At 37.6% G+C, this 22899-nt stretch overlaps 1 protein-coding gene across 1 annotated transcript in view; it reads right to left on the reverse strand.

Annotated features, from left to right (window-relative positions):
- Positions 1 to 22899, reverse strand: part of TLK1 (tousled like kinase 1) — a 152473-nt gene that overhangs the window by 69740 nt on the left and 59834 nt on the right. Inside the window, exon 3 of the mRNA XM_059053516.2 lies at positions 13857 to 13928. Within this exon, the coding sequence (XP_058909499.1) occupies positions 13857 to 13928 (72 nt within the window). The remainder of the gene's footprint in view (positions 1 to 13856; positions 13929 to 22899) is intronic.

The raw sequence follows: 22899 nt of genomic DNA on the forward strand, positions 1-22899 counted from the left end.
AAGATCCCACATGCCACCGAGCAACTAAGCCCATGCGCCACAACTACTGAGCCTGTGCTCTAGAGCCCGTGTGCTGCAACTACTGAAGCCCTTGTGCCTAGAGATCATGCTCCGCAATGCGATGCCACTGCAGTGAGAAGCCCGCACACCACAAGGAAGAGTAGCCCCCGCTCACCGCAACTAGAGAAAAGACCGCGCACAGCAACAAAGACCCAACGCAGCCAAAAAGAAAATAAATAAAATAAATATTTTTTAAAACACCATTCACTTTATAGCAGTACATCATATATACTCAATAAATGTTTGTTAACCAATAAATATTGTTTTTTTAAAAAACTGTATGAGAAGGCCCCAAAATCCTTTAAGATGTTTACCTGATGTGGTTTCTTTTTTTTTTTTAAAGTGGGATTTCATTGTTACAGTTTTCTCTATAGCAATACTGCATTATAACCAGAAAAAAAGGGGTTGATTTTATTTTTTAAAGGAAATTGTTCTATCATTTATCTATTAGCACTGATTCTCAATGTTGACTATACTTCATAATCACAAAGCTGTTATTTTAAAGCTCATGCTGGCATCCCCATTCCAAATTTAAAATCTCTGGAGGTAGACCAAATGAATCCATATTTTTTAAAAGCTCCAAAAGTAATGCTGATATATCATCAGGATTAGCAATATAGCCAATCTACTATATAATAATATAGCATGTATTTCCTGCACATTCCACTTTAGAGAATCCCTAAAGTTAGTAAGTTATTCTATATATAACCTTCCATTAAGAACTGCAGACCAAAATTGTGACATATAACAGAAAGTTCATTAGGAGAAGTCCAGTGCATTGTCACGGTTACTCAGTTATTTTAGAAAATGAGAATTAATCTTAAAGAAAATTAGTAAAATACTATGTTCTGCTGATATAAAAATACACCTAGTATTTTTAAAACTCTACTATAGTACAAGCATACCTCATTTTACTGAGCTTTGCTTTATTGCGCTTCACAGATACTGCATTCTTTTACAAATTGAAGGTCTGTGGCAACCTTGATCTAGCAAGTCTTTTGGCACCATTTTTCCAGTAGCATTTGCTTACTTCCTCTCTCTGTATCACATTTTAGTGATTCTTGCAATATTTCAAACTTCTTCATTATTATATTTATTATGGTGATCTGTGATCCATGATCTTTGATGTTACTAGTGTAATTGTGTTGCAGCACCACAAACTGTGACCATGTGACAGTGATCTTAATCAATAAATGTTGTGTGTGTTCTGACTGCTCCACTGACCAGCCATTCTCACCCTCTCCTCGGGCCTCCCTATTCCCTGAGATACCACAATATTGAAATTAGGCCAACTAAAACTCTACAATGGCTTCTAAGTGTTCAAGTGAAAGGAAGAGTTGTGCATCTCTCACTTTCAATCAAAAACTAGAAATGATTAAGCCTAGTGAGGAAGGCATGCTGAAAGCTGAGACAGGCCGAAAGCTAGGCTTCCTGGGCCAAACAAACAGTTAACCAAATACAAAGGAAAAGTTCTTGAAGGAAATTAAAAGTACTACTACAGTGAACACACAAATTATAAAAAAGCGAAACACCGTTATTGGGGATGTGGAGAAAGTTTGAGTGGTCTGGATAGAAGATAAAACCAGCCACAACATCCCCGCAAGCCAAAGACTAATCCAGAGCAATTCTATGAAGGCTGAGAGAGGTGAGGAAGCATAGAAGAAAAGTGTGAAGAAGCAGAGGTTGGTTCATGAGGTTTAAGGAGAGAAGCCATCTCCTTAACATGAACATACAAGGTGAAGCAGCAAGAGCTGATGTAGAAGCTGCAATGAGTTATCCAGGAGATCTAGCTGAGATAATTATTGAAGGTGGCTACACTAAACAACAGGTTTTCAATGTAGATAAAACAACCTTCTCTTGGAAGAAGATGGCACCTAGGACTTTCATAGCTAGAGAAGTCAATGCCTGGCTTCAATGCTTCAAAGGATAGGTTGACTCACTTGTTAGGGGCTTATGCAGTTGGTGAGTTAAAATTGGAGCCAATGTTCATCTACCATTCTGAAAATCCTAGGGCCCTTAAGAATTATATTAAATCTACTCTGCCTGTGCTCTATAAATGGACAACAAAACCTGGATGACAGCACATCTGTTTACAACATAGTTTACTGAATATTTTAAGGCTACTGTTGAGTCCATTGCTCAGAAAACAAAGAGATTCCTTTCAAAATATTACTGGTCATTGACAATGCACCTAGTCACCCAAGAGCTCTGATGGAGATGTACAAGATTAATGTTGTTTTCATGCCTGCTAACACAACATCCATTCTACAGCCCATAGGTCAAGGAGTAATTCTGACTTAAACGTTTTATTATTATTATTATTGGTGTGTTTTTTTTTGCGGTACGTGGGCCTCTCACTGCTGTGGCCTCTCCCGTTGCGGAGCACAGGCTCCGGACACGCAGGCTCAGAGGCCATGGCTCACGGGCCCAGCCGCTCTGCGGCATGTGGGATCTTCCCAGACCAGGGCATGAACCTGTGTTCCCTGCATCGGCAGGGGGACTTTCAACCACTGCGCCACCGGGGAAGCCCAAAAGTTTTATTATTTAAGAAATACATTTCGTAAGGCTATAGCTGCCATAGTAAGTCCTTTGATAGAATTCCTTTGATACATCTGGGCAAAGTAAACTGAAAACCTGGAAAGGATTCACTGTTTTAGATGCCATTAAGAACATCTGTGATCCATGGGAAGAGGTCAAAATATCAATATTAACAGGAATGTGGAAGAAGTCAATTCCAACCCTCATGGACAACTTTGAGGGGTTCAAGACTTTAGTGGAGGAAGTAACTGCAGGTGTGGTGGAAAAAGCAAGAAAACTAAAATTAGAAGTGGAGGCTGAAGATGTGACTGAATTGGGGCAATCTCATGATAAAACTTTAATGGATGAGTTGCTTCTTATGGATGAGCAAAGAAAGTGGTTTCTTGAGATGGAATCTACTCCTGGTGAAGATGCTGTGAAGATTGTTGAAATGACAACAAAGGATTTAGAATATTACATAAACTTAGTTTATAAAACAGCACCAGGGACTGAGAGGACTGACTCCACTTTTGAAGGAAGTTCTACCATGGGGAAATGCTACCAAACAGCGTTGCTGCTACAGAGAAGTTGTTAGTGAAAGGAAGAGTCAACGTGCAGACATCACTGTTGTTTTATTTTTAAAATGGCCACAGCCTCCCTAACCTTCAGCAACCACCATCCTGATCAGTCAGCAGTCATCAACACTGAAGCAAGACCCTCCACCAGCAAAAAGATAACCTGCTGAAGGCTCAGAAGATGGCTAGCATTTTTTTCAGCAATATAATATTTTTAAATTAGAGCAGGTACATTGTTGTTTCCGATATAATGCTACTACACACTTAGACTACAGTATAGTGTAAACATAATGTTTATTGCACTGTGAAACCAAAAAATTCATGTGACTCACTTTATTTCGATATTTGCTTTATTATGGTGGTATGGAACTAAACCTGAAACACCTCTAAGGTATACCTGTGTAAGATACTGAAACCAAATTGCTCAGTAATGTCAACTTGTGCTGAATGTACTTAAGTCTAAAAGCATATTTATCAGAAAAAAAATCTGTGAAGTGCTGCCAGTCCAGGCATATCTTGGATTGGCAAATTTTATAAATCATCTTAAATCTAAATATTTCCAAAAAAGAATACCACTTTTTTTCAAAAGACTAACTAGGGTCATTTATCTAACTAATAAGTTAGATACTACATTAGTTATACAGAAAGAGTATAGAACAATAGTTGAGAACATCACTTTGAAATAAGACAGACACTTTAAAATTAGAACTTTGACTATTAACTTACTATCTGTGGGCAAATTAACCTCTCTGGGCTTTTGTTTTCATACCCAGAGATGTGAAACTTATAGAGCTGTAATCTAGCTCCACAGGTAACATGCTACAACTTTATTTTCCCTCCTTCATTAATGGAGTGGTTCCCAACCAGAGGAGATCTGCCTCTACCTCCCCGAGGATATACGGCAATATCTGGAGACATTTTTGGTTGCCACAACTTAGGGGTGGGGGGATGGGCTACAGATATCTAATGCATCATGTAGAGATGCTGCTAAGCATCCTACATTACACATGACAACTCCCTCCCCACCCCGAGAATTATCTGGCCCCAGATGTCAATAAGGTTAAGGTTGAGAAAGCTTGCTTTGATGAATACATAAGAATCACATGTAGCTGACACAGAAACTGCCTTATATTATACTACAACTAAAGTACATTATTAAATTTATTTATTCAACAAATATTTACTGAGCATCTACTACAGTTAAGTGCTATACCAGGGTCCACTTTAAAGTATATCTTCATTCTTAAAATGACATGGCATGTTCCTCTTCGAATCTTGTTTACAACAGTCAGCTTAGAACTTTCTTGCTCTAACAACCACTCACCCACACTAAATGTACTTTTAAAAAGGGAAACATTTAACAGCTGTTTGTTTGCCTTCTAAATAAATAGCCTACAGAATCAATATTTCAAGATTTATTGATCTATAAGAAATCAAAAATTATCTAGACAGAGTATTATCAGAGTTTCCAAGAAGGGAGCCTAAGTTCTTTTATTTTGAAAAGGTGATTCTGACACACATAGTCCTCCACCTTTATGGAAACAGAGGCACAGAGTCAGCCAGTATCAGGCCATTTGATTTACAGTATTTTTCCTTCCAGGAGACTAAGGATGTATATATTCAACCAGGACAGACCTACTTCCTTTGCTGTGAACTCTGTCATATAACACATTTTAGAGTTAGACACTCCATAACTCTAGCTGAATATACTTCCTGTAAGAGCTCGACCTTTAGGGACTTCCTCCGCCCTTCACTGCAGGGGGCTCCGGTTCGATCAACAACAACAACAAAAAATGTGTCCTCTAATGTTTAGTGGCAGAATTAAATAGTTTTCTCTTTCTAAATAAAATGAAAATTTACAAAGTAATTCCAGGTATTTCATAGGAACTATAATTTCTAAGTTTGATTATTAGTATTAACAGAGAGAGAAAAAAACAAACTTATTTCCTTACTGAGAAAATGTCTTTATTGCTGTTACAAAATCTTACTAACCTCACCTAATAATACAGTTAAGAAGAAGTCAGTGAGAAAATACTGCCAAAATGAATATAAGTAAAGGAGAAGACAGAGGAACCAATCAAACAGAACACCACCACAAAGGGCATTTATCAGGCTAAAACATTCCAGAAAATAATGTAGGTTACAGGACACAAAGAATATTTCTTAAAATTAATGAGGGCAGTAAACTAGGTATCTAACAATCTTTAGAAGCTGAACAGATTTAAACACAATAAAGTCAAAAACAAGGTAATTCATTTGGGGGAAATAGGCATAAAAATGTTAACTTTCAGTGACACTTAACTATACATCACTAAATTCATTTTGCAAGTTTTCTTTCTTATTGGGTGCTCAGACTAAGACGTTAAAGAAAAGATTTGTCCAGGTTATAAGACATATATACATATACATAAATATATATATTTTTTACATATATATATAAAACTTAAATAAATTTTTAAAAATCAATCTAAAATCTGAAATTTTAGGCTGGTATTATCTCTATTTTCAAATAAAATCGTAACTTCCAATTAATCTAAGGTAACTAACTGTTCCTTGAGGAAACATTACAGTTAAACACTATTTAGAAGGCAAAAAGGAAATATAAAAAAGTAGAGATAGGGATGTATATAAAAACAAGGTGGGGCTTCCCTGGTGGCGCACTGGTTGAGAGTCTGCCTGCCGATGCAGGGGACACAGGTTCGTGTCCCAGTCTGGGAGGATCCCACATGCTGCGGAGCGGCTGGGCCCATGAGCCATGGCCACGGAGCCTCTGCTCCGCAATGGGAGAGGCCACAACAGTGAGAGGCCCACGTACAGCAAAAAAAAAAAAAAGAAAACAAACAAGGTGAAAACTGGAAATGCTCATATTTCTTAATCCAGCGAATTCACTAATATCAGAGACATCCCATTTAATCAATTATATATGTCTATATATAATTTTAAATATCAAAAAAGGAGATTTTTTAAATTAAAAAACTACTGAAGAACTATATAAATAATATGACTTGTTCTAAAAATGAAAATAATGCCCCCCCCAAAGCTAGGTCTAAGGTAGTTTTAGTTCTAATTCCCTAGTATTCTTAATTTCTACTTCCTCCAAAATATGAGAGTAAGAACTCACACATAACGTGGCCTTTAAAAATTATTTTTTAAAAAGAACAAAACAAAGCATTAATGCTTTAAAGTGTCTTCAACTCCATAACTTCAATTCAAATAAGGAAGGGAAAAATCTGATTTAAATACCAAGACTACTTCTAGAAACTAAATTCAAATGAGAAAGTTAATTAGATCTTCTTTCATAAAATGGCCTTCATTAATCAACGTTACAGGTAAATTAAGACAATCAAGGCACTGTATCTATATTATATCCTTAATCTTAAATAGCTCAAAAATCCCCAAATGCACTTGGATCAAAAATAAACAGTAGGGGGGCTTCCCTGGTGGCACAGTGGTTGAGAATCTGCCTGCCGATACAGAGGACATGGGTTCATGCCCCGGTCCGGGAAGATCCCACATGCCGCAGAGCGGCTGGGCCCGTGAGCCATGGCCGCTGAGCCTGCGCAATGGGAGAGGCCACAAACAATGAGAGGCCCGCGTACCAGGAAAAACAAACAAACAAACAAAAAAACAGTAGGGACGTCTCTGGTGGCACAGTAGTTAAGAATCCACCTGCCAATGGAGGGGACATGGGTTCAAGCCCTGGTCCAGGAAGATCCCACATGCCGCAGAGCAACTAAGCCCGTGCGGCACAACTACTAAGCCCGTACACCACAACTACTGAGCCCGTGCAGCACAACTACTGAAGCCTGTGCATCCTAGAGCCCGTGCTCCGCAACAAGAGAAATCACCGCACTGAGTAGCCCGTGGAACGCGACGAAGAGTAGCCCCCGCTCGCTGCATTTGGAGAAAGCCCTCGCGCAGCAACAAAGATCCAACACAGCCAAAAATAAAACATAAATAAATAAATTTTAAAAATAAAAATAAACACTAATTCAATGCCAGTGGATAAAGGGTTAAAAAAGAATTGACAATTACCCAGAAGGAAGTGGGAAATAAACTTTAGTTCTAGAAAAAGATAGTATATATTTTAAATTGTTCAACTCGATTCAGGTTTATATAGAAGTAGTATAAAAATAAATATTCAAAATTAAATTGAGACAAAAATAGAATAATTTGACGTGTCTGCTTTACAAACATTATGTAGTATATTGTACGTACATGTAACAATAGGCTTAAAAATATACTTCAATGAGATTTATATTCAGTCTTATATTCCTTCACAAATAACCAACCACAGTAAGAAATAAAACAGAAAAATATATCCTAGGACATCCAAAAGAAAAGGTAGGGCGGAGATATGGTTATGGTATTAATATTATAAATTATAAATTCCAAATGAGCTACAAGATAATTTATCTCAGCATCTTGGGGTAAGGTACAGAGGGGACACCAACTGTACAGAATTTAGAGAAAGTGAAGATGATCTTCATGTTTAGAGAGGGAAGGGTCCTGCAAGGAGAATGGCAAATGGATGGATCCAGACAGGTTCTAAAACTTGGAAAACATTGATAAAAGGAAATATGGGCTCCTTCTCTCATCCTCATAAAATAATCTGAACTTTCAGCCAGTAGATAAGGCACACAGATCATGTCTCTAACTCCTTCAGGCATTCTAAAACATTTAAATGAGTGACCCCTCTCCCCTGTAAACTACTTCCTTGTCTCTCCCATAAATTTTTTATCATTCTCCTCACACCCCCAACCCACTCATGATTCTTCCTTCAGTTGATAACCTCTATTTTCACTGTGAAGAAAGAGAAAGGTTATTAGGTATGGAAATTCATCTATCAGAGGAAAGGATGTTCCTAGTCAGTCCTGTCCACAACTAACCCTGTCCTCCCAGAGTCTGGAACTCACCATTCATACAACCTCCAGGAAAAGTTTAGTTTAGGACCTCCCTGGTGGCACAGTGGTTAAGAATCCACCTGCCAATGCGGGGGACACAGGTTCGATCCCTGGTCGGGGAAGATCCCACATGCCACGGAGCAACTAAGCCCGTGTGCCGCAACTACTGAGCCTGCGCTCTAGAGCCCACGAGCCACAACTACTGAGCCCGTGTGCCACAACTACTGAAGCCCGTGCACCTAGAGTCTGTGCTCCAAAACAAGAGAAGCCACCGCAATGAGAAGCCCGTGCACCACAAAGAAGAGTAGTCCCCACTCACCGCAACTAGAGAAAGCCCACGCGCAGCAACGAAGACCCAACGCAGCCAAAAAAAAAAAAGTTTAGTTTCGTTTCTCCTCTCTCTTCAACACTTTGCACTTTGCTTGTCCTTGTCCCATCACAGGTCTGCTATAATCCTTTCCCTAGCACATAATATGTCAAGTCTGTTAGACTCTGGATACTGCCTCCTTTTCCTCACAGTCAAGATTCTTCCAAGAGTAGTCAATATATGCTCACTTTCCAAGTGCTCCTTAATCAACTAATATCTGGCGTCTTGCTCCCATCAGTCTACTAAAAGTAAGCCTAAGTGACAAACTCTTAGTCACTTTTTAGTCATTATCTTAATTGACTTCCATAACATTTAATTCTACTCATTATCCTCCTCCTCTTCTTTCTCCTCTCTTATCCACCTCCTTACCTCCTACTACTCTTTCTCCAGCACACCCGTCTTGTCTGCTCACATTTCCTAGCATTACACACATTATCAGGATGAGTTCATCTGCAAAAGCAGTTTTTAAACTTCTGGGTCTCAAAACCCATCTACAAACTCTTAAAAACCGTTGAGTTCCCCAAAGAGCCTTTGTTATGTGGGATATAACTACTGTTATTTACCATTTGGGGATTTAAAACTAAAAAAATTTTTAAACACCAGAATACACAATCCATAAATCATCAGAATAATGATATCATCATATGTCTTACAGCCTTTGGAAATTTTCATGGTAAACTCATGGAGAAATGAAAGTTAAAAAGCCAAATATGTCTTAGCATTACTGTGAAAGGGCAAATAATGTCTCAGCACTGTTTGTATGCCAAAAACCACTAAGTCTTCATCTTTAGCCTGACCTCCTTCCTGAGCTCCAGACAGCTCCTCTGCCTTGATCATTTCATAGGTATTCAAACTCAGTGCTGTCCAGAATTTAATTCATTACCTTCTATGCTAACCTATTCATCTTCTTTCTGTGTTGTCTATCTCACTCAAAAACACTATCATTCACCTAAAGCTAGCTACCTTTAAATAATCCTAGGCTCCTCCCTTTCCTCTTTACCCTCATTCAGTCATCAAACCCTACTGCTTCTATTTTTAAAATCTAGTGGAATCTGAGAGCTTGTCAGAAATGCATATACACCCACTCCAGACCTGTAAGAACCCTTGGTAATTCACTTGCGTATTAAAGTTTGAGAAGCACGGGCCTGGGTGGTGATAGCATCAATAGTTACAAAATCCAGAGAAGGCAGAGCCCAAAAGGCAAACTTGAGAACACTGTAATTAGGAACCCCCACTTGAAGTATTTCTTCCTGTTAAACCTTGGAGTTTTGTAAAGGCAGCAGCATTCCTTAACTAAATGGTCTTCCCAACTTAGGTTTCACCTCCCTCCCATCCTATCCTATACATTGCCCCATGAGGGGGCCTTCTTCATCTCTACTTGTTTTGTTTCCTCTCCTTTCATCTCCTAGAAAGAAGTCCAAATTCCTTACTATGAAATACAAGAGCATTCAAACCCTGACCCCTGCCTATCTTTCACCATTCTTGTGTATCTTCTCTATACCAGAAGTTTACAAACCAGATGAATCACCCAGGTAGTTGGTTTTTTCTTTTTTTAAGCTCCTCAGGTGAGCTAAAAGGCAGTTAGGATTGAGAACCACTGCCTTACATCTTGAACAAAACTATGTGCCATGCTTCCATGGAAAAGCAAAAGCACATCCTAGTGCCTGTCTGCTTTCTTCTCATACTTTGCCCTTGTCCTCTGGGATGAATCCATAGGCTTTCTTAACAACTTAACTATCATCTGTTCTATTTTTTTTTAAGATAAAGAGACTAGTTTTTTTAAAATTAATTAATTAACTTATTTATTTATTTTGGCTGTGTTGGGTCTTTGTTGCCGTGCACGGGCTTTCTCTAGCAGTGGCGAGCAGGGACTACTCTTCGTTGCAATGTGCAGGCTTCTCATTGCAGTGGCTTCCCTTGTTGCGGAGCATGGGCTCTAGGCATGCGTGCTTCAGTAGTTGTGGCATGTGGGCTCACTAGTTGCAGCACGCAGGCTCTAGGGTGTGTGGGCTTCAGTAGTTGTGGCACATGGGCTCTAGAGCGCAGGCTCAGTAGTTGTGGCGCACAAGCATAGTTACTCTGCAGCATGTGGGATCTTCCCGGACCAGGGTTCAAACCCGTGTTCCCTGCATTGGTAGGTGGATTCTTAACAACTGCGCCACCCGGGAAGTCCCTATCATCTGTTCTTTGAGGGAAGACCTCTCTTTCTCTTCCTTCCCTACCTCTCGCCTGCAGGCAGATGGAATTAGTGGTTTCTTGCTCTTTGCTCCTATAGTACCTTGTGTTTACATCTATTACAGCATAGCCCACACTGTTTATGAAACAGTTTGTTTGTCCTACTAGACACTGATCTCATGTGAAAGCAGGAATTGTATACTATTCATCTTTATATTCTCCGTGCTTCGGCACAGAGGCTAGAAGATAATAGATATGTAACAAATGCTTACTGAAAATTTTTGGAGCCTGTTGAATAGTCCTAGAGTGATATAAAATAAAGCAAAACAAGGGCTTCCCTGGTGGCGCAGTGGTTGAGAGTCTACCTGCCGATGCAGGGTACAAGGGTTCGTGCCCTGGTCCGGGAAGATCCCACATGCCGCTGAGCGGCTGGGCCCGTGAACCATGGCCGCTGAGCCTGTGCGTCCGGAGCCTGCGCTCCGCAACGGGAGAGGCCAAAACAGTGAGAGGCCCGCGTACCACAAAAAAAAATAAATAAATAAAAATAAAGCAAAACAAGACCAACACCTTCCTATCTACTAGACGATTTCATTATTTAAAAAAAAACCCTTTCTGTTTTACAATTCTACATTTAGAAATAAAAGGCAAGTTTAATTCATATATAAACTGCAATGAAAATTTTCAGTTGAAGTATATTTAATCAACCCAACAGTGAATATCAGATGCTTTTCACTTTTAATAGTAAAAGGATAGATGAAAACAAGAGGGTTCTGAGTGTCTGAAAACAGTATTAAGAAGAGGATAGAAAGCAGGGGGTTTATTAGTAGGTTAAAATCTTCATAAATACTAAGAGGAAGTCACAGATAATGTCCAATTGATGAACCCAAAAAGATATGCATATTATTTATATTAAAATGTGGAAATAAATACCAGGAAGAAAAGCTAAGAGAATGGAGAGCAGGGTGGGGTAAGGGTGAGTGGTAGAGAACTGCTATTAAAAAATAATAATAATAAACCTTTCAGCACTATTTGTCCATAAAAATGAAAACTGTTATTTTTTAAAATGTGATGGTTCAGGGGATGGATTACCAAAAGAATAAAATGACATCAGCAGACAACGAAATACTACATAAACTTTACTATTAGGTGTACTGGGGGAAAAAAGAAGTACTTCTATCCTGCAGCGGTTTACTGCCAACAACTTTATTCATGACTTATCTGAATATCTGTATTGTGATGTATATGAAGTTTCACCCCAAGGGAGTCCATTAAGGCATCTAGTACAGAAATAAAATCTGGGAATCATTTTCCAGACAAATCACTTCTTAAGTGGAAAGAAAGACCACCCCTCAAATTTCCTTCTTCTAATTTTAAGGAAAACATATAATCCATAGTCATTTCCAAAGTATTATGCCACTTGACTTAACCATTATTTTGCAAGAATTCCAGATACAGAACACAAAACAGCAAAAGCCAAAAAAATTTAAGATTTTTCTATTGTGGCCCCAAATGTCAAAATTTCTACACAAATAAAGCTAAGTACATCCAATGGTTAACCAAATTGTATTTTAGTGCAAATACCATTATGGTCTTTAAAAAAAATTTTTTTTAACCTAAGAACATAGCCAAAAGTGAGCCTTAGAATTCTTTTAAGGGAAGTGGTATTTTCTTACAAACTGATTCTTTTGGAAGAATTCAAATATTGCATCTACAACTCATTATTGGGTTCAATAAAGAACACAGAAATATATAACCATACATGTGGTCTAACTTTTACTATGTTTTTCTATTAAAAAAATCTATCAGAAACACTAGATTTGGTGAACAGAAAAGAGAAATATCTAAAATTATTTTATTGCCCTTCATAACATAAAAGCCTATGAAAAGAGAAGGCATGTGAAATTACTATATAGACCCAAATCTGTGGAAGTATCAAGAAATGTTCCAAAATCCAGGAAATATAGAGTGAAAACATTCTTGATATGGTTTTTGAAAAAAATGTACTTTGACAAGGTCTAAACCTACATTTTTAAGGACTTAATGTGTGTTAATTTGATAAAAACTAAACTGTGATAATCTGGTGCTACAGGGGCTACTAACGCTTACCTCAAGGGAACCTACTGCAGATAAAGTCCCGTCACTTGCACAGTTCTTTCAGCTGCCTGCCAGTTGTCTCTGTGGAAGGGAAAGCCTGATGAGTGAGAGCCCTATGCCACACTCCTTTGGAGTGTCAGGGTGCCTGCACAGAACTCCACAAAACTGTCTACCTAGAGATTCCTAGATGCTTTCAATAACACAGGGCTTAAAAAGATGCCATCTTTGATATTCCCCTTCCACTGAACACCAAAACCAAATGCCTAAGAGTTACTGGGTCCTAATGACCTATGGTATTATTATCATGGTGATATATCTATACTAACCCAAGCAGAAAAAAGACTAAAATGGATCAAGTAGAAGTTAACACTGACAGGGAAAATACACACACACACACACACACACACACACACACACACACACACACACACACACGCATGTTGAAAAGTAAGTGACAGAACTCCATAATCTGAGAAGAGGAAATATTACAGACTGTATCTGCAAAAAGTGAAGTTGCAGCATCAACAAATGAATGCTACTACCCAAAGAACCTCTTGTCTAAACATTCTTTAAAATGCCATCAAGAATATCATGCTCAACGTGAACTATACCATGGATCCAAATACCTACTTATAAAATTCCATATATTTTCTTAGTGGGGAGAGTAAGTGGGTGGGGGAGGAGGGGATTTTTCAGATATTTTAAAATATGTAAAGTGAAAACCAACAGCATGAAATCCCACAAGAAATTTCAAAAAGAGAAAAAAATGTGTTTCTGTATCTCAAAAAGTAAACAAACCTTTACTCAGGACCAAACTAAGAGGGAAGTATAACAAGAAATAATAGAAAACTGCGAAATACGACGTATTGCAAAACCACGTTCATCTCTTAGAATTATGAACGGCTAGTAACTTAAGAATGTCTATACCATTAATGTACAAGTTCACCTACATAACCAAAGAAACTATATTTTCTTTCTAATGTCCAATACAGTCTTCGGTTTGAATGCTGTGCTTCATAAAACAGAATAAAATGCTCCTACAAAAAAACTTAACAAGGATTAACGTTTAGCACAAGTATTAAAGAAGGAAAAAAATTAATTAAAAAAAAAGTGATTCCAACTTTTACTTATTAATAGCACCATATTTAAAATGAAGTTACTTACCTCTGATTCTTTGTCACTCAAAGATCCCAAGCTTCCAAAACTGTGATTAGAGCTTTCATTATTTGTTGAGGCCTGTTGAAGATTTTTAAAAAGGTAAAAATTAGGAGTAATTTTAAATGGAACATTTTACAAAGTAAATAATCTATCTTTATAATTAAAAATAAAATATGATTACTTTAAATAAGGAAGACAAATGAAGTAAAAATAAGAAAGACCAACTTCTTAACACTATACTTGGAAAGTTTTATCAAATCAATAAAGTTCTGCTGTGTTTCAGGAACTGACTTGTGTTAGCCGACTTTTTAGAATATCAAATTCAGAAGCAAAGGAAGTGAGATGTTGTTAGGATAAAAAGATCCCTAAAATTACTACCCAATGTATAAAAACTAATGCATCCTTTAACTGAAAGTATTATTTGTGTTCCTTAATTTTCATCACAATCTTATGAAATTCCATCATATCTCACCCACACCCCTCTGCCTCTTCATATTAACAAACTGGTCAATCTTTGGTTTCTGTTTGTTTGGGTTTAGCCTTTAAAAAAAATCTTTTACTAACTTGACCATTTTAACTGCATCACTCAGAGAGTTTTTAAATTTCCTTTTACAATATTTTTGAACTGTGACAGTAATGAACTATCACTATGGCAGATAACATTTTCTGTTTCCAATGTTTCTATGATGGTTATTACTTTGTCAACTTTTTTGGACCATCAGTACATTAGATCAATGTCTTCCAGGAATGTTTAGACCAGACAGACTATAGCATATATGCCAAAGATGACATATGAATGAACTTCATGTACAAGCAGGCCAGCTGGTATCCATTTCCCTTCAATTTGTAAGAGTAGCTGCTAATACTACCATTACAAGTTTCAAGTTAGCCTATAATTACCCTTAGACTAATTTCAAAACTGATGACTGATATGATACATTGCATATATGTCCAGTGCTATGCTGGACACTGTAAAGGCTATTTTCAACACAAAATAGCATTTGAACTAAGATTCAAGCACTATTTAGAGGAATTATAATCTAATTAGGGCAAGATTATCAAACTTGAAAAAGAGAACATCATAAACAGCAATTAAGAAGTGATAAATTATAAAGATTCAGGGACAGTGGAGGCAGTGGCAACGTTCCTGAGTATCCCTAAATCCCCAAACCCACATACAACATTTACAAAAAAACTGGGTGACAAGGAAATCTACATAAATCTCCCTAGGAAACAGCAAGTGGGAACAAGTCCCCAACAACCATAGAACCTGCATGGTATGAGAAGCAGCAGAAGAAAACAGTGTCTGACACATCTGAGAACAGAGACTCCCACAGCTATAACTGGCTTTCTGCATTTTCCTGAAGTCTGAAGCTGGGGCAGTTAGCCTCTATGAACTCTTAAAACTGATCCTTCACTAACAGTGTCACAATGAGGATAAGCTACTAAGCACGGAATCAAAATTGAGCACATTAGGAACAATGAAGATTAAGGAATGAGAATAGTGGGGAAGGGAGCAAAGCCTTAGAAATCACAGAAAGCAAATGCCACACTTTTGAAGAGTTCCAAAAACAACAGTAGAGGGAGCTCTGTAAGAAATGCCATCCTAAACCATAAAAAAGTAAGCAACAGAAAATGATGTATGTCAATCCTATGAAATTAGAGGGAAAAAAAGAAAAAGATACAGAATTACATTCTGATAATGAAAGCATACCAGAAATATATACCCACGAAATAGGTGAAAATTATAACCAACTACTTCAAAATGAGATAAAAGTCATTACAAAAATGACTCAAGACACGCAAGAACAACATAAATCAGATTTTTAAAAAACTCAGAAATAAGGTAACAGAACTCAGGAAAGCATTAGAAATTGAAAAAAAAATTTTTCAGAAATGAAGATTAAGCCTGAATGAACCCAAGAGAAAATACATACAAGAGGTAATGCTTTAAGAGAATGAGAAGGTAAAATGGAGGAACAGTTTCGAAATCAAAAGAAATGAAGAGATTAAAAGGATGAGAGAAAGCAACAACTTAATGAAGTAACAAGGATCCAACATGCAGATAACAGAAGTCTTTAAAGAGCACTACCATAAGAGAATAAATAGTAACGACTATAATTCAAGAAAACTTTCTTGAAAAAAAAAAAAAAAAAAACTGAAACTACTGGCTGAAGGAGCACTGTGTACACTTAAGAATTCAGCCCAGAAGGCCAACATCTAACTTTTCAAAAGCAACACTTTATTTATGCCAGAAGAAAACAGAGTAACATATTTCAGATATTCAAGAAAAGAAAATCTGAATTAAGTGTCTTATATTTGGTAAAATTGATTTTTATCACATGGAAGACACAAACTTATCATAAGGCCAAAAATTGGGAAACACTGGCTCCCACGAGCCCTTCCAAAAGAAACTAGAGAATAAGCTTTAGACAACCAAAATGAATAGTTTCAACCTAAGAATTTATGGCAAGCAATATTATTATTTACTTGTTGATAAAGACTAAAGGAGAAGTACAAGGAAGAGAGTATAAAATTTAATGGATAAATGCATGCAAAGTTGTTAACACAATTTTTTTTTTAAACTGTGCTATGGAAATTCATGGAAAGCACAAGCAAAAAATGTTTTAACTATTTTCCATAATCTCTTTGGTCATTGTGATAGTACACACTGTTGAGACTGCTGTGTGTGTGATATATAGAAAGGAGTAAGTAAATAATTATGTGATATTCTAATTCTATCACCTGCTTTATGTCCTTCAGAACCACAATTCTTGGTATAGAAGAAAGAAGATACAGATGTAAATAAACACCTTATAGTTCTGACTTGAACTGGAAATATTAATATAAATACATGAGATTTTTACTTTTTAAAACAAAAAAATCCTGCCATGAGCAATAACAGAATACCTCTTATCAGACCAACATTCCCTCAGATAACAATAAATTCTGGAAAAAAATATAAATAACAACTACCTGAAGGCACTTGAGCAGCCAAAAATAGGCAGAATCTGGTTAGGAGACAATATTTGGGAGGAAAGAGAACTGGATGGGTTTCCCGTTTTTACAGCTTTTGCTTGAGGGAAGACCCCTAGACTGAGCTGCACAAAGCAGTTGAAATGTGAATCAAAAGATGCAGTCTTACTGGCTTTCAGCTACCACAGCAGCTGAAAAGTGAGATGGCACATACTAGAAAATAAAGAACCACAAAGAGAGAACCACAAAAAACTCTACCCATGTCTCTGACTGGTCACTGTTCTATGCAAGAGTTGATCAGACTCTAAGCAGTACAGGTAAGATTAAAATGACTTAGAGACATCAGCTGCCATCCTCTGTGGGGAGACATAGTTTAGATCTCAGTTCAGCCAAATTAATTGCTTGCTAATACAAATAATAACCAAAATATTAACACTCTCCAGAAAAATACACTAAACCCCAGAGTCACTATAATGTATCATTCACAGTATGCAGGATATAACAGAAAATTTCTAAGCATATGAAGAAACAAGAAAATGTTACCCATACTCAAGAGAAAAGACAATCAATAGAGATCAACCACAAGGTAACCCAGGTATTGGAATTAACAGACAAAGATCTTAAAGCAGCTACCTGCAGGTATGCTCAAGACACCAAGGGAAAATAAACTTATAAATAAAGGAAGAAATTGTAAATTTCAGCAGAGAAATAAAAATATAAAAAAGAGCCAAATGGAAATAGCAAAACTGAAAAATTCACTTTCTAAAACAAAAAATTCACTGTATGGGCTTATTAACAGCAGAATGGAGAAAGTACTGAAGATAGAACAAAAAATTATTCCAACTAAAAAATAGAGAGAAAAATACTGAAAAGCAGTTGTCTGTTGGACACTATTAAGTAGTCTAACATAAATGAATTTGGCGTCATAGAAGGAGAGAAAAAGGAGCAAAAAAAAAAAAAGGTTGAAAAAGCAATAGGAAGAAAATTCTAAACACTGGTGTAAGACATAAATTTACAGACTAAAGTAGCTCACTGATGTCCCCAAACAGGATAAGTACAAAGAAGATCATACCTAGGTACATCATAATCAAACTGCTGAAAACCAAAGATTATAAAAAAACACCTTACCTCATACCTATTAGAGTGGCTATTATCAAAAAGACAAGAAATAAGAAGGGTTGGCAAAGATGTGGAGACAAGGGAACCCTCCTAAACTGCTGATGGGAATGTATTGGGTTGGCAGAAAAGTGCCTTCCGTTTTTAAGTAAAAATAAAAGACACATTTTTCATTTTCACCAAGAACTTTATTGAAAAACGTATTCACCCTTTTGTTCCACTACCTTCTGCCATTTTTCAGGCAACTTCATAATTCCACCTTCCCGAAACTTTTTCTTTTTGAGCAAAGAACTGTTCCAGGTGCCTTTTACAGTCTTCCAGGGAACCAAAATTTTTTCCATTAAGAGAATTTTGTAAAGACTGAAATAAATGGAAATCCAAAGGTGCAATGTCTGGTGAATACGGAGGATGAATCAGAACTTCCCAGCCAAGCTGTAACCGTTTTTGCCTGGTCATCAAAGAAACATGCGGTCTTGCATCATCCTAATGGAAGATTATACGTTTTCTGTTGACTAATTCTGGATGCTTTTCGTTGAGTGCTGCTTTCAGTTGGTCTAACTGGGAGCAGTACTTGTTGGAAATAATCATTTGGTTTTCCGGAAGGAGCTCATCACAGAGGACTCCCTTCCAATCCCACCATATACACAACATCACCTTCTTTGGATGAAGACTGGCCTTTGGTGTGGATGGTGGTGGTTCATTTCGCTTGCCCCACAATCTCTTCCTTCCATTCCACATTACCGTACAGTATTCACTTCTCATTGCCTGCCACAATTGGTTTTTAAAACGGAACATTTTCATTATGTTTAAGTAGAGACTTGCATGCGGTAATACAGTCAAGAAGGTGTTTTTCGCGTAACTTATATGGAACCCAAACATCAAAGCGATTAACATAACCAACCTGGTGCAAATGATTTTCAATGCTTGATTTGGATATTTTGAGTATGTTGGCTATCTCCTGCATGGTATAACACTGATTGTTCTCAATTAATGTCTCTATTTGATCACTATCAACTTCAACTGGTCTACCCGACCGTGGAGCATCATCCAGCAAGGAATCCCCAGCACAAAACTTCGCAAACCATTTTGACATCTTTGATCAGTCACAGCACCTTCTCCATACACTGAAGAAATCTTGTTTTGCGTTTCAGTTGCGTTTTTACCTTTCTTGAAACAATAAAGCATAACAGACCGAAAATGTTGCTTTTTTTCTTCCCTCTTCAGTATTAAAATGGCTACACAAAAAATCACCAATTTTGGTAAACCTTTTTTTAAAATGCACGCTGACATGTCAACTGTCACATATAATCTAACAAAATTGTTTCAAATGAAGTTAAAGACAACTAACTGCTACTAGAGCCATCTTATGGAGAAAAATGAAAGAAAATTTTGGCCAATGCAATAAACCTGTGCAGCCACTATAGAAAACAGTGTGGAGTTTCCTCAAAAAATTAAAAATAGAACTACTGGGCTTCCCTGGTGGCACAGTGGTTGAGAATTCGTCTGCAGATGCAGGGGACACGGGTTCGTGCCCTGGTCCGGGAAGATCCCACATGCCGTGGAGCGGCTGGGCCCATGAGCCATGGCCACTGATCCTGCGTGTCCGGAGCCTGTGCTCCTCAATGGGAGAGGCCACAACAGTGAGAGGCCTGCGTACCACAAAAAAAAAAAAAAAAAAAAAAATAGAACTACCATATGATCTAGCATTTCCAAGTGTTTATCTGAAGAAAACAAAAACAGTAACTCAAAATGATATCCGCAACCATAAACAAGACCAAAAGACAACCCTCAGAATGGGAGAAAATATTTGCAAATGAAGCAGCTGACAAAGGATTAATCTCCAAAATTTACAAGCAGATCATGCAGCTCAATATCAAAAAAACAAACAACACAATCCAAAAATGGGCAGAAGACCAAAATAGACATTTCTCCAAAGAAGATATACAGATGTCCAACAAACACATGAAAGAATGCTCAACATCATTAATCATTAGAGAAATGCAAATCAAAACTACAATGAGATATCATCTCACACCGGTCAGAATGGCCATCATCAAAACATCTAGAAACAATAAATGCTGGAGAAGGTGTGGAGAAAAGGGAACAGTCTTGCACTGTTGGTGGGAATTTAAATTGTGGAGAAAAGGGAACACTCTTGCACTGTCGGTGGGAATGTAAACTGATACAGCCACTATGGAGAACAGTATGAAGGTCCCTTAAAAAACTACAAATAGAACTACCATACGACCCAGCAATCCCACTACTGGGCATATACCCTGAGAAAACCATAATTCAAAAAGAGCCATGTACCACAATGTTCATTGCAGCTCTATTTACAACAGCCAGGACATGGAAGCAACCTAAGTGTCCATCAACAGATGAATGGATAAAGAAGATGTGGCACATATATACAAGGGAATATTACTCAGCCATAAAAAGAAACAAAATTGAGTTATTTGTAGTGAGGTGGATGGACATAGAGTCAGTCTGTCATACAGACTGAAGTAAGTCATAAAGAGAAAAACAGATACCGCATGCTAACACATATATATGGACTCTAAGAAAAAAACAGGTCATGAAGAACCTAGCGGCAAGATGGGAATAAAGACACAAACCTACTAGAGAATGGACTTGAGGTATGGGGAGGGGGAAGGGTAAGCTGTGACAAAGTGAGAGAGTGGCATGGACATATATACACTACCAAACGTAAAATAGCTAGCTAGTGGGAAGCAGCCGCATAGCACAGGGAGATCAGCTCAGTGCTTTGTGACCACCTAGATGGGTGGGAAAGGGAGGGTGGGAGGGAGATGCAAGAGGGAAGAGATATGGGAACATATGCATATGTATAACTGATTCACTTTGTTATAAAGCAGAAACTAACACACCATTGTAAAGCAATTATACTCCAATAAAGATGTTAAAAAAAAAGGAAAAAATGATATCCGCACCCAATGTTCACTGCAGCATTATTTGCAATAGCCAAGACATGGAAGCAACCTAAGTGTCCATCACTTGATGAATGGATAAAGAAAATGTGGTGTGTGTGGGTGTGTGGGTGTGTGTGTGTGTGTGTGTGTGTGTGTGTATATATATGTATATATATATATATATGAATACATATATATATGAATACTATTCAGCCATTAAAAAAGGGAAATCTTGGGCTTCCCTGGTGGCGCAGTGGTTGAGAGTCCGCCTGCCGATGCAGGGGACTGGGTTCGTGCCCTGGTCCGGGAGGATCCCACGTGCCACGGAGCGGCTGGGCCCGTGAGCCATGGCTGCTGAGCCTGCGCGTCCAGAGCCTGTGCTCCACAATGGAAGAGGCCATGATGGTGAGAGGCCCGCGTACCGCAAAAAAAAAAAAAAAAAAAAAAAAAAAAAAAAAGTCCTCATCACAAGGAAAAATACTGTAACCAAGTATGGATGTTAACTAGGATGTGGTAATCACTTTGCAACATATACAAATATGGAATCATTATGCTATACACATGTAATCTAATCTTACTAGTAATCTAATCTTATATGTAATGTAATCTTAAATGTCACCTATACCTCATTAAAAAATTTATGATGTTTTTTTAAAAAAGAAAAGAATCTTGAAAGCAACCAGAGGAAGATAACATATTACATTCATGAGAACAAAAAAGGATATGACTGACGGCTAGCTTGTCATAATAGATATTGGAGGTCAGATTTCATCTCTGGAAACGGTGAGCCAGGAGAACTCTGTATTGAGACACATAAGGCACAGCTGAGGAAAGAGAAGACATTAACTGCATGTCTACACACTAAATGAAGAGACTCTTAGCACCTTCCTGTGCTAAATTCTAGAAAGTCAGCAGCCAAACTTAAACTCTACAGGCTGGAGAGTACAGAATTTCTCTCTAGGAAAATAAACCATCTCAAGAGATAAGACTTACAGACACCAAGAATCAAAAATCTCTCAGAAAAATGACCCAGCCAAGTCATCCTACTGTAATAAGTCCTGCCTACTCAAACAACGCTTCCAATAAGTGTTTCAGTGTCTAAAGCATAGATATGCAAAGCCCAATATCACCAGATGTCTGAAAAATATAAACAAATATATTTTTAAAACCCATAAGAAGACAACCCAGGGAGCAGAAAAGAAATTCACACAGAACTATTACTAATATCCTAGTGACAGCCAACTACGAAAAGAAACATTTCAAGAACAACCCCAGGGGACTTTCCCTTGTGGTCCAGTGGTTAAGACTCCACGCTTCCACTGCTGGTTGAGGAACTAAGATCCTGCATGTTGTGCAGTGCAGCCAAAAAATAAATAAATAAATAAATAACATTTTTTGTAATTAAATAAAAAGACCCCCCCCAAAAAAATACAACCTCCTGGAAATTAAAAATGATAGCTGAAACACACTGGAAAAAAAAAAAGAATGAATTCAAAGATAAAGTTGAAGAAATCTTTCCAGAAAGAGACCAAAAAACCCTCAAAAAAAAGAAAAGTAGAGAATCAGTCCAAGAGGTACTGCTCCAAATGAGAGTTCCAGAAAAAAAAGAAAGAGAAAATTAATGAGCTAAAATTATCAAAGAAATAATTCAAGACTTTTTAAGAAGTGAGAGAGTAGCAGTGACATATATACACTACCAAATGTAAAACAGATAGCTAGTGGGAAGCAGCTGCATCGCACAGGGAGATCAGCTCCGTGCTCTGTGACCCCCTAGAGGGTTGGGATGGAGATGCAAGAGGGAGGGGATATGGGGATATACGTATACATACAGCTGAGTCACTTTGTTATACAGCAGAAACTAACACAACATTGTAAAGCAATTATACTCCAATAAGATGTTTAAAAAAAGGAACTGGAAAACATTAGTTTATGAATTGGAAGGACACACTTTTGAACCAAGCACACTGGTTCAATGAAGATCCATACCAAGGCCCATTATAATAAACAAATTTAAATGCCAAGGATTTGAA

Source organism: Kogia breviceps, chromosome 2, assembly GCF_026419965.1.
Source record: "Kogia breviceps isolate mKogBre1 chromosome 2, mKogBre1 haplotype 1, whole genome shotgun sequence".
Lineage (NCBI taxonomy): Eukaryota > Metazoa > Chordata > Mammalia > Artiodactyla > Physeteridae > Kogia > Kogia breviceps.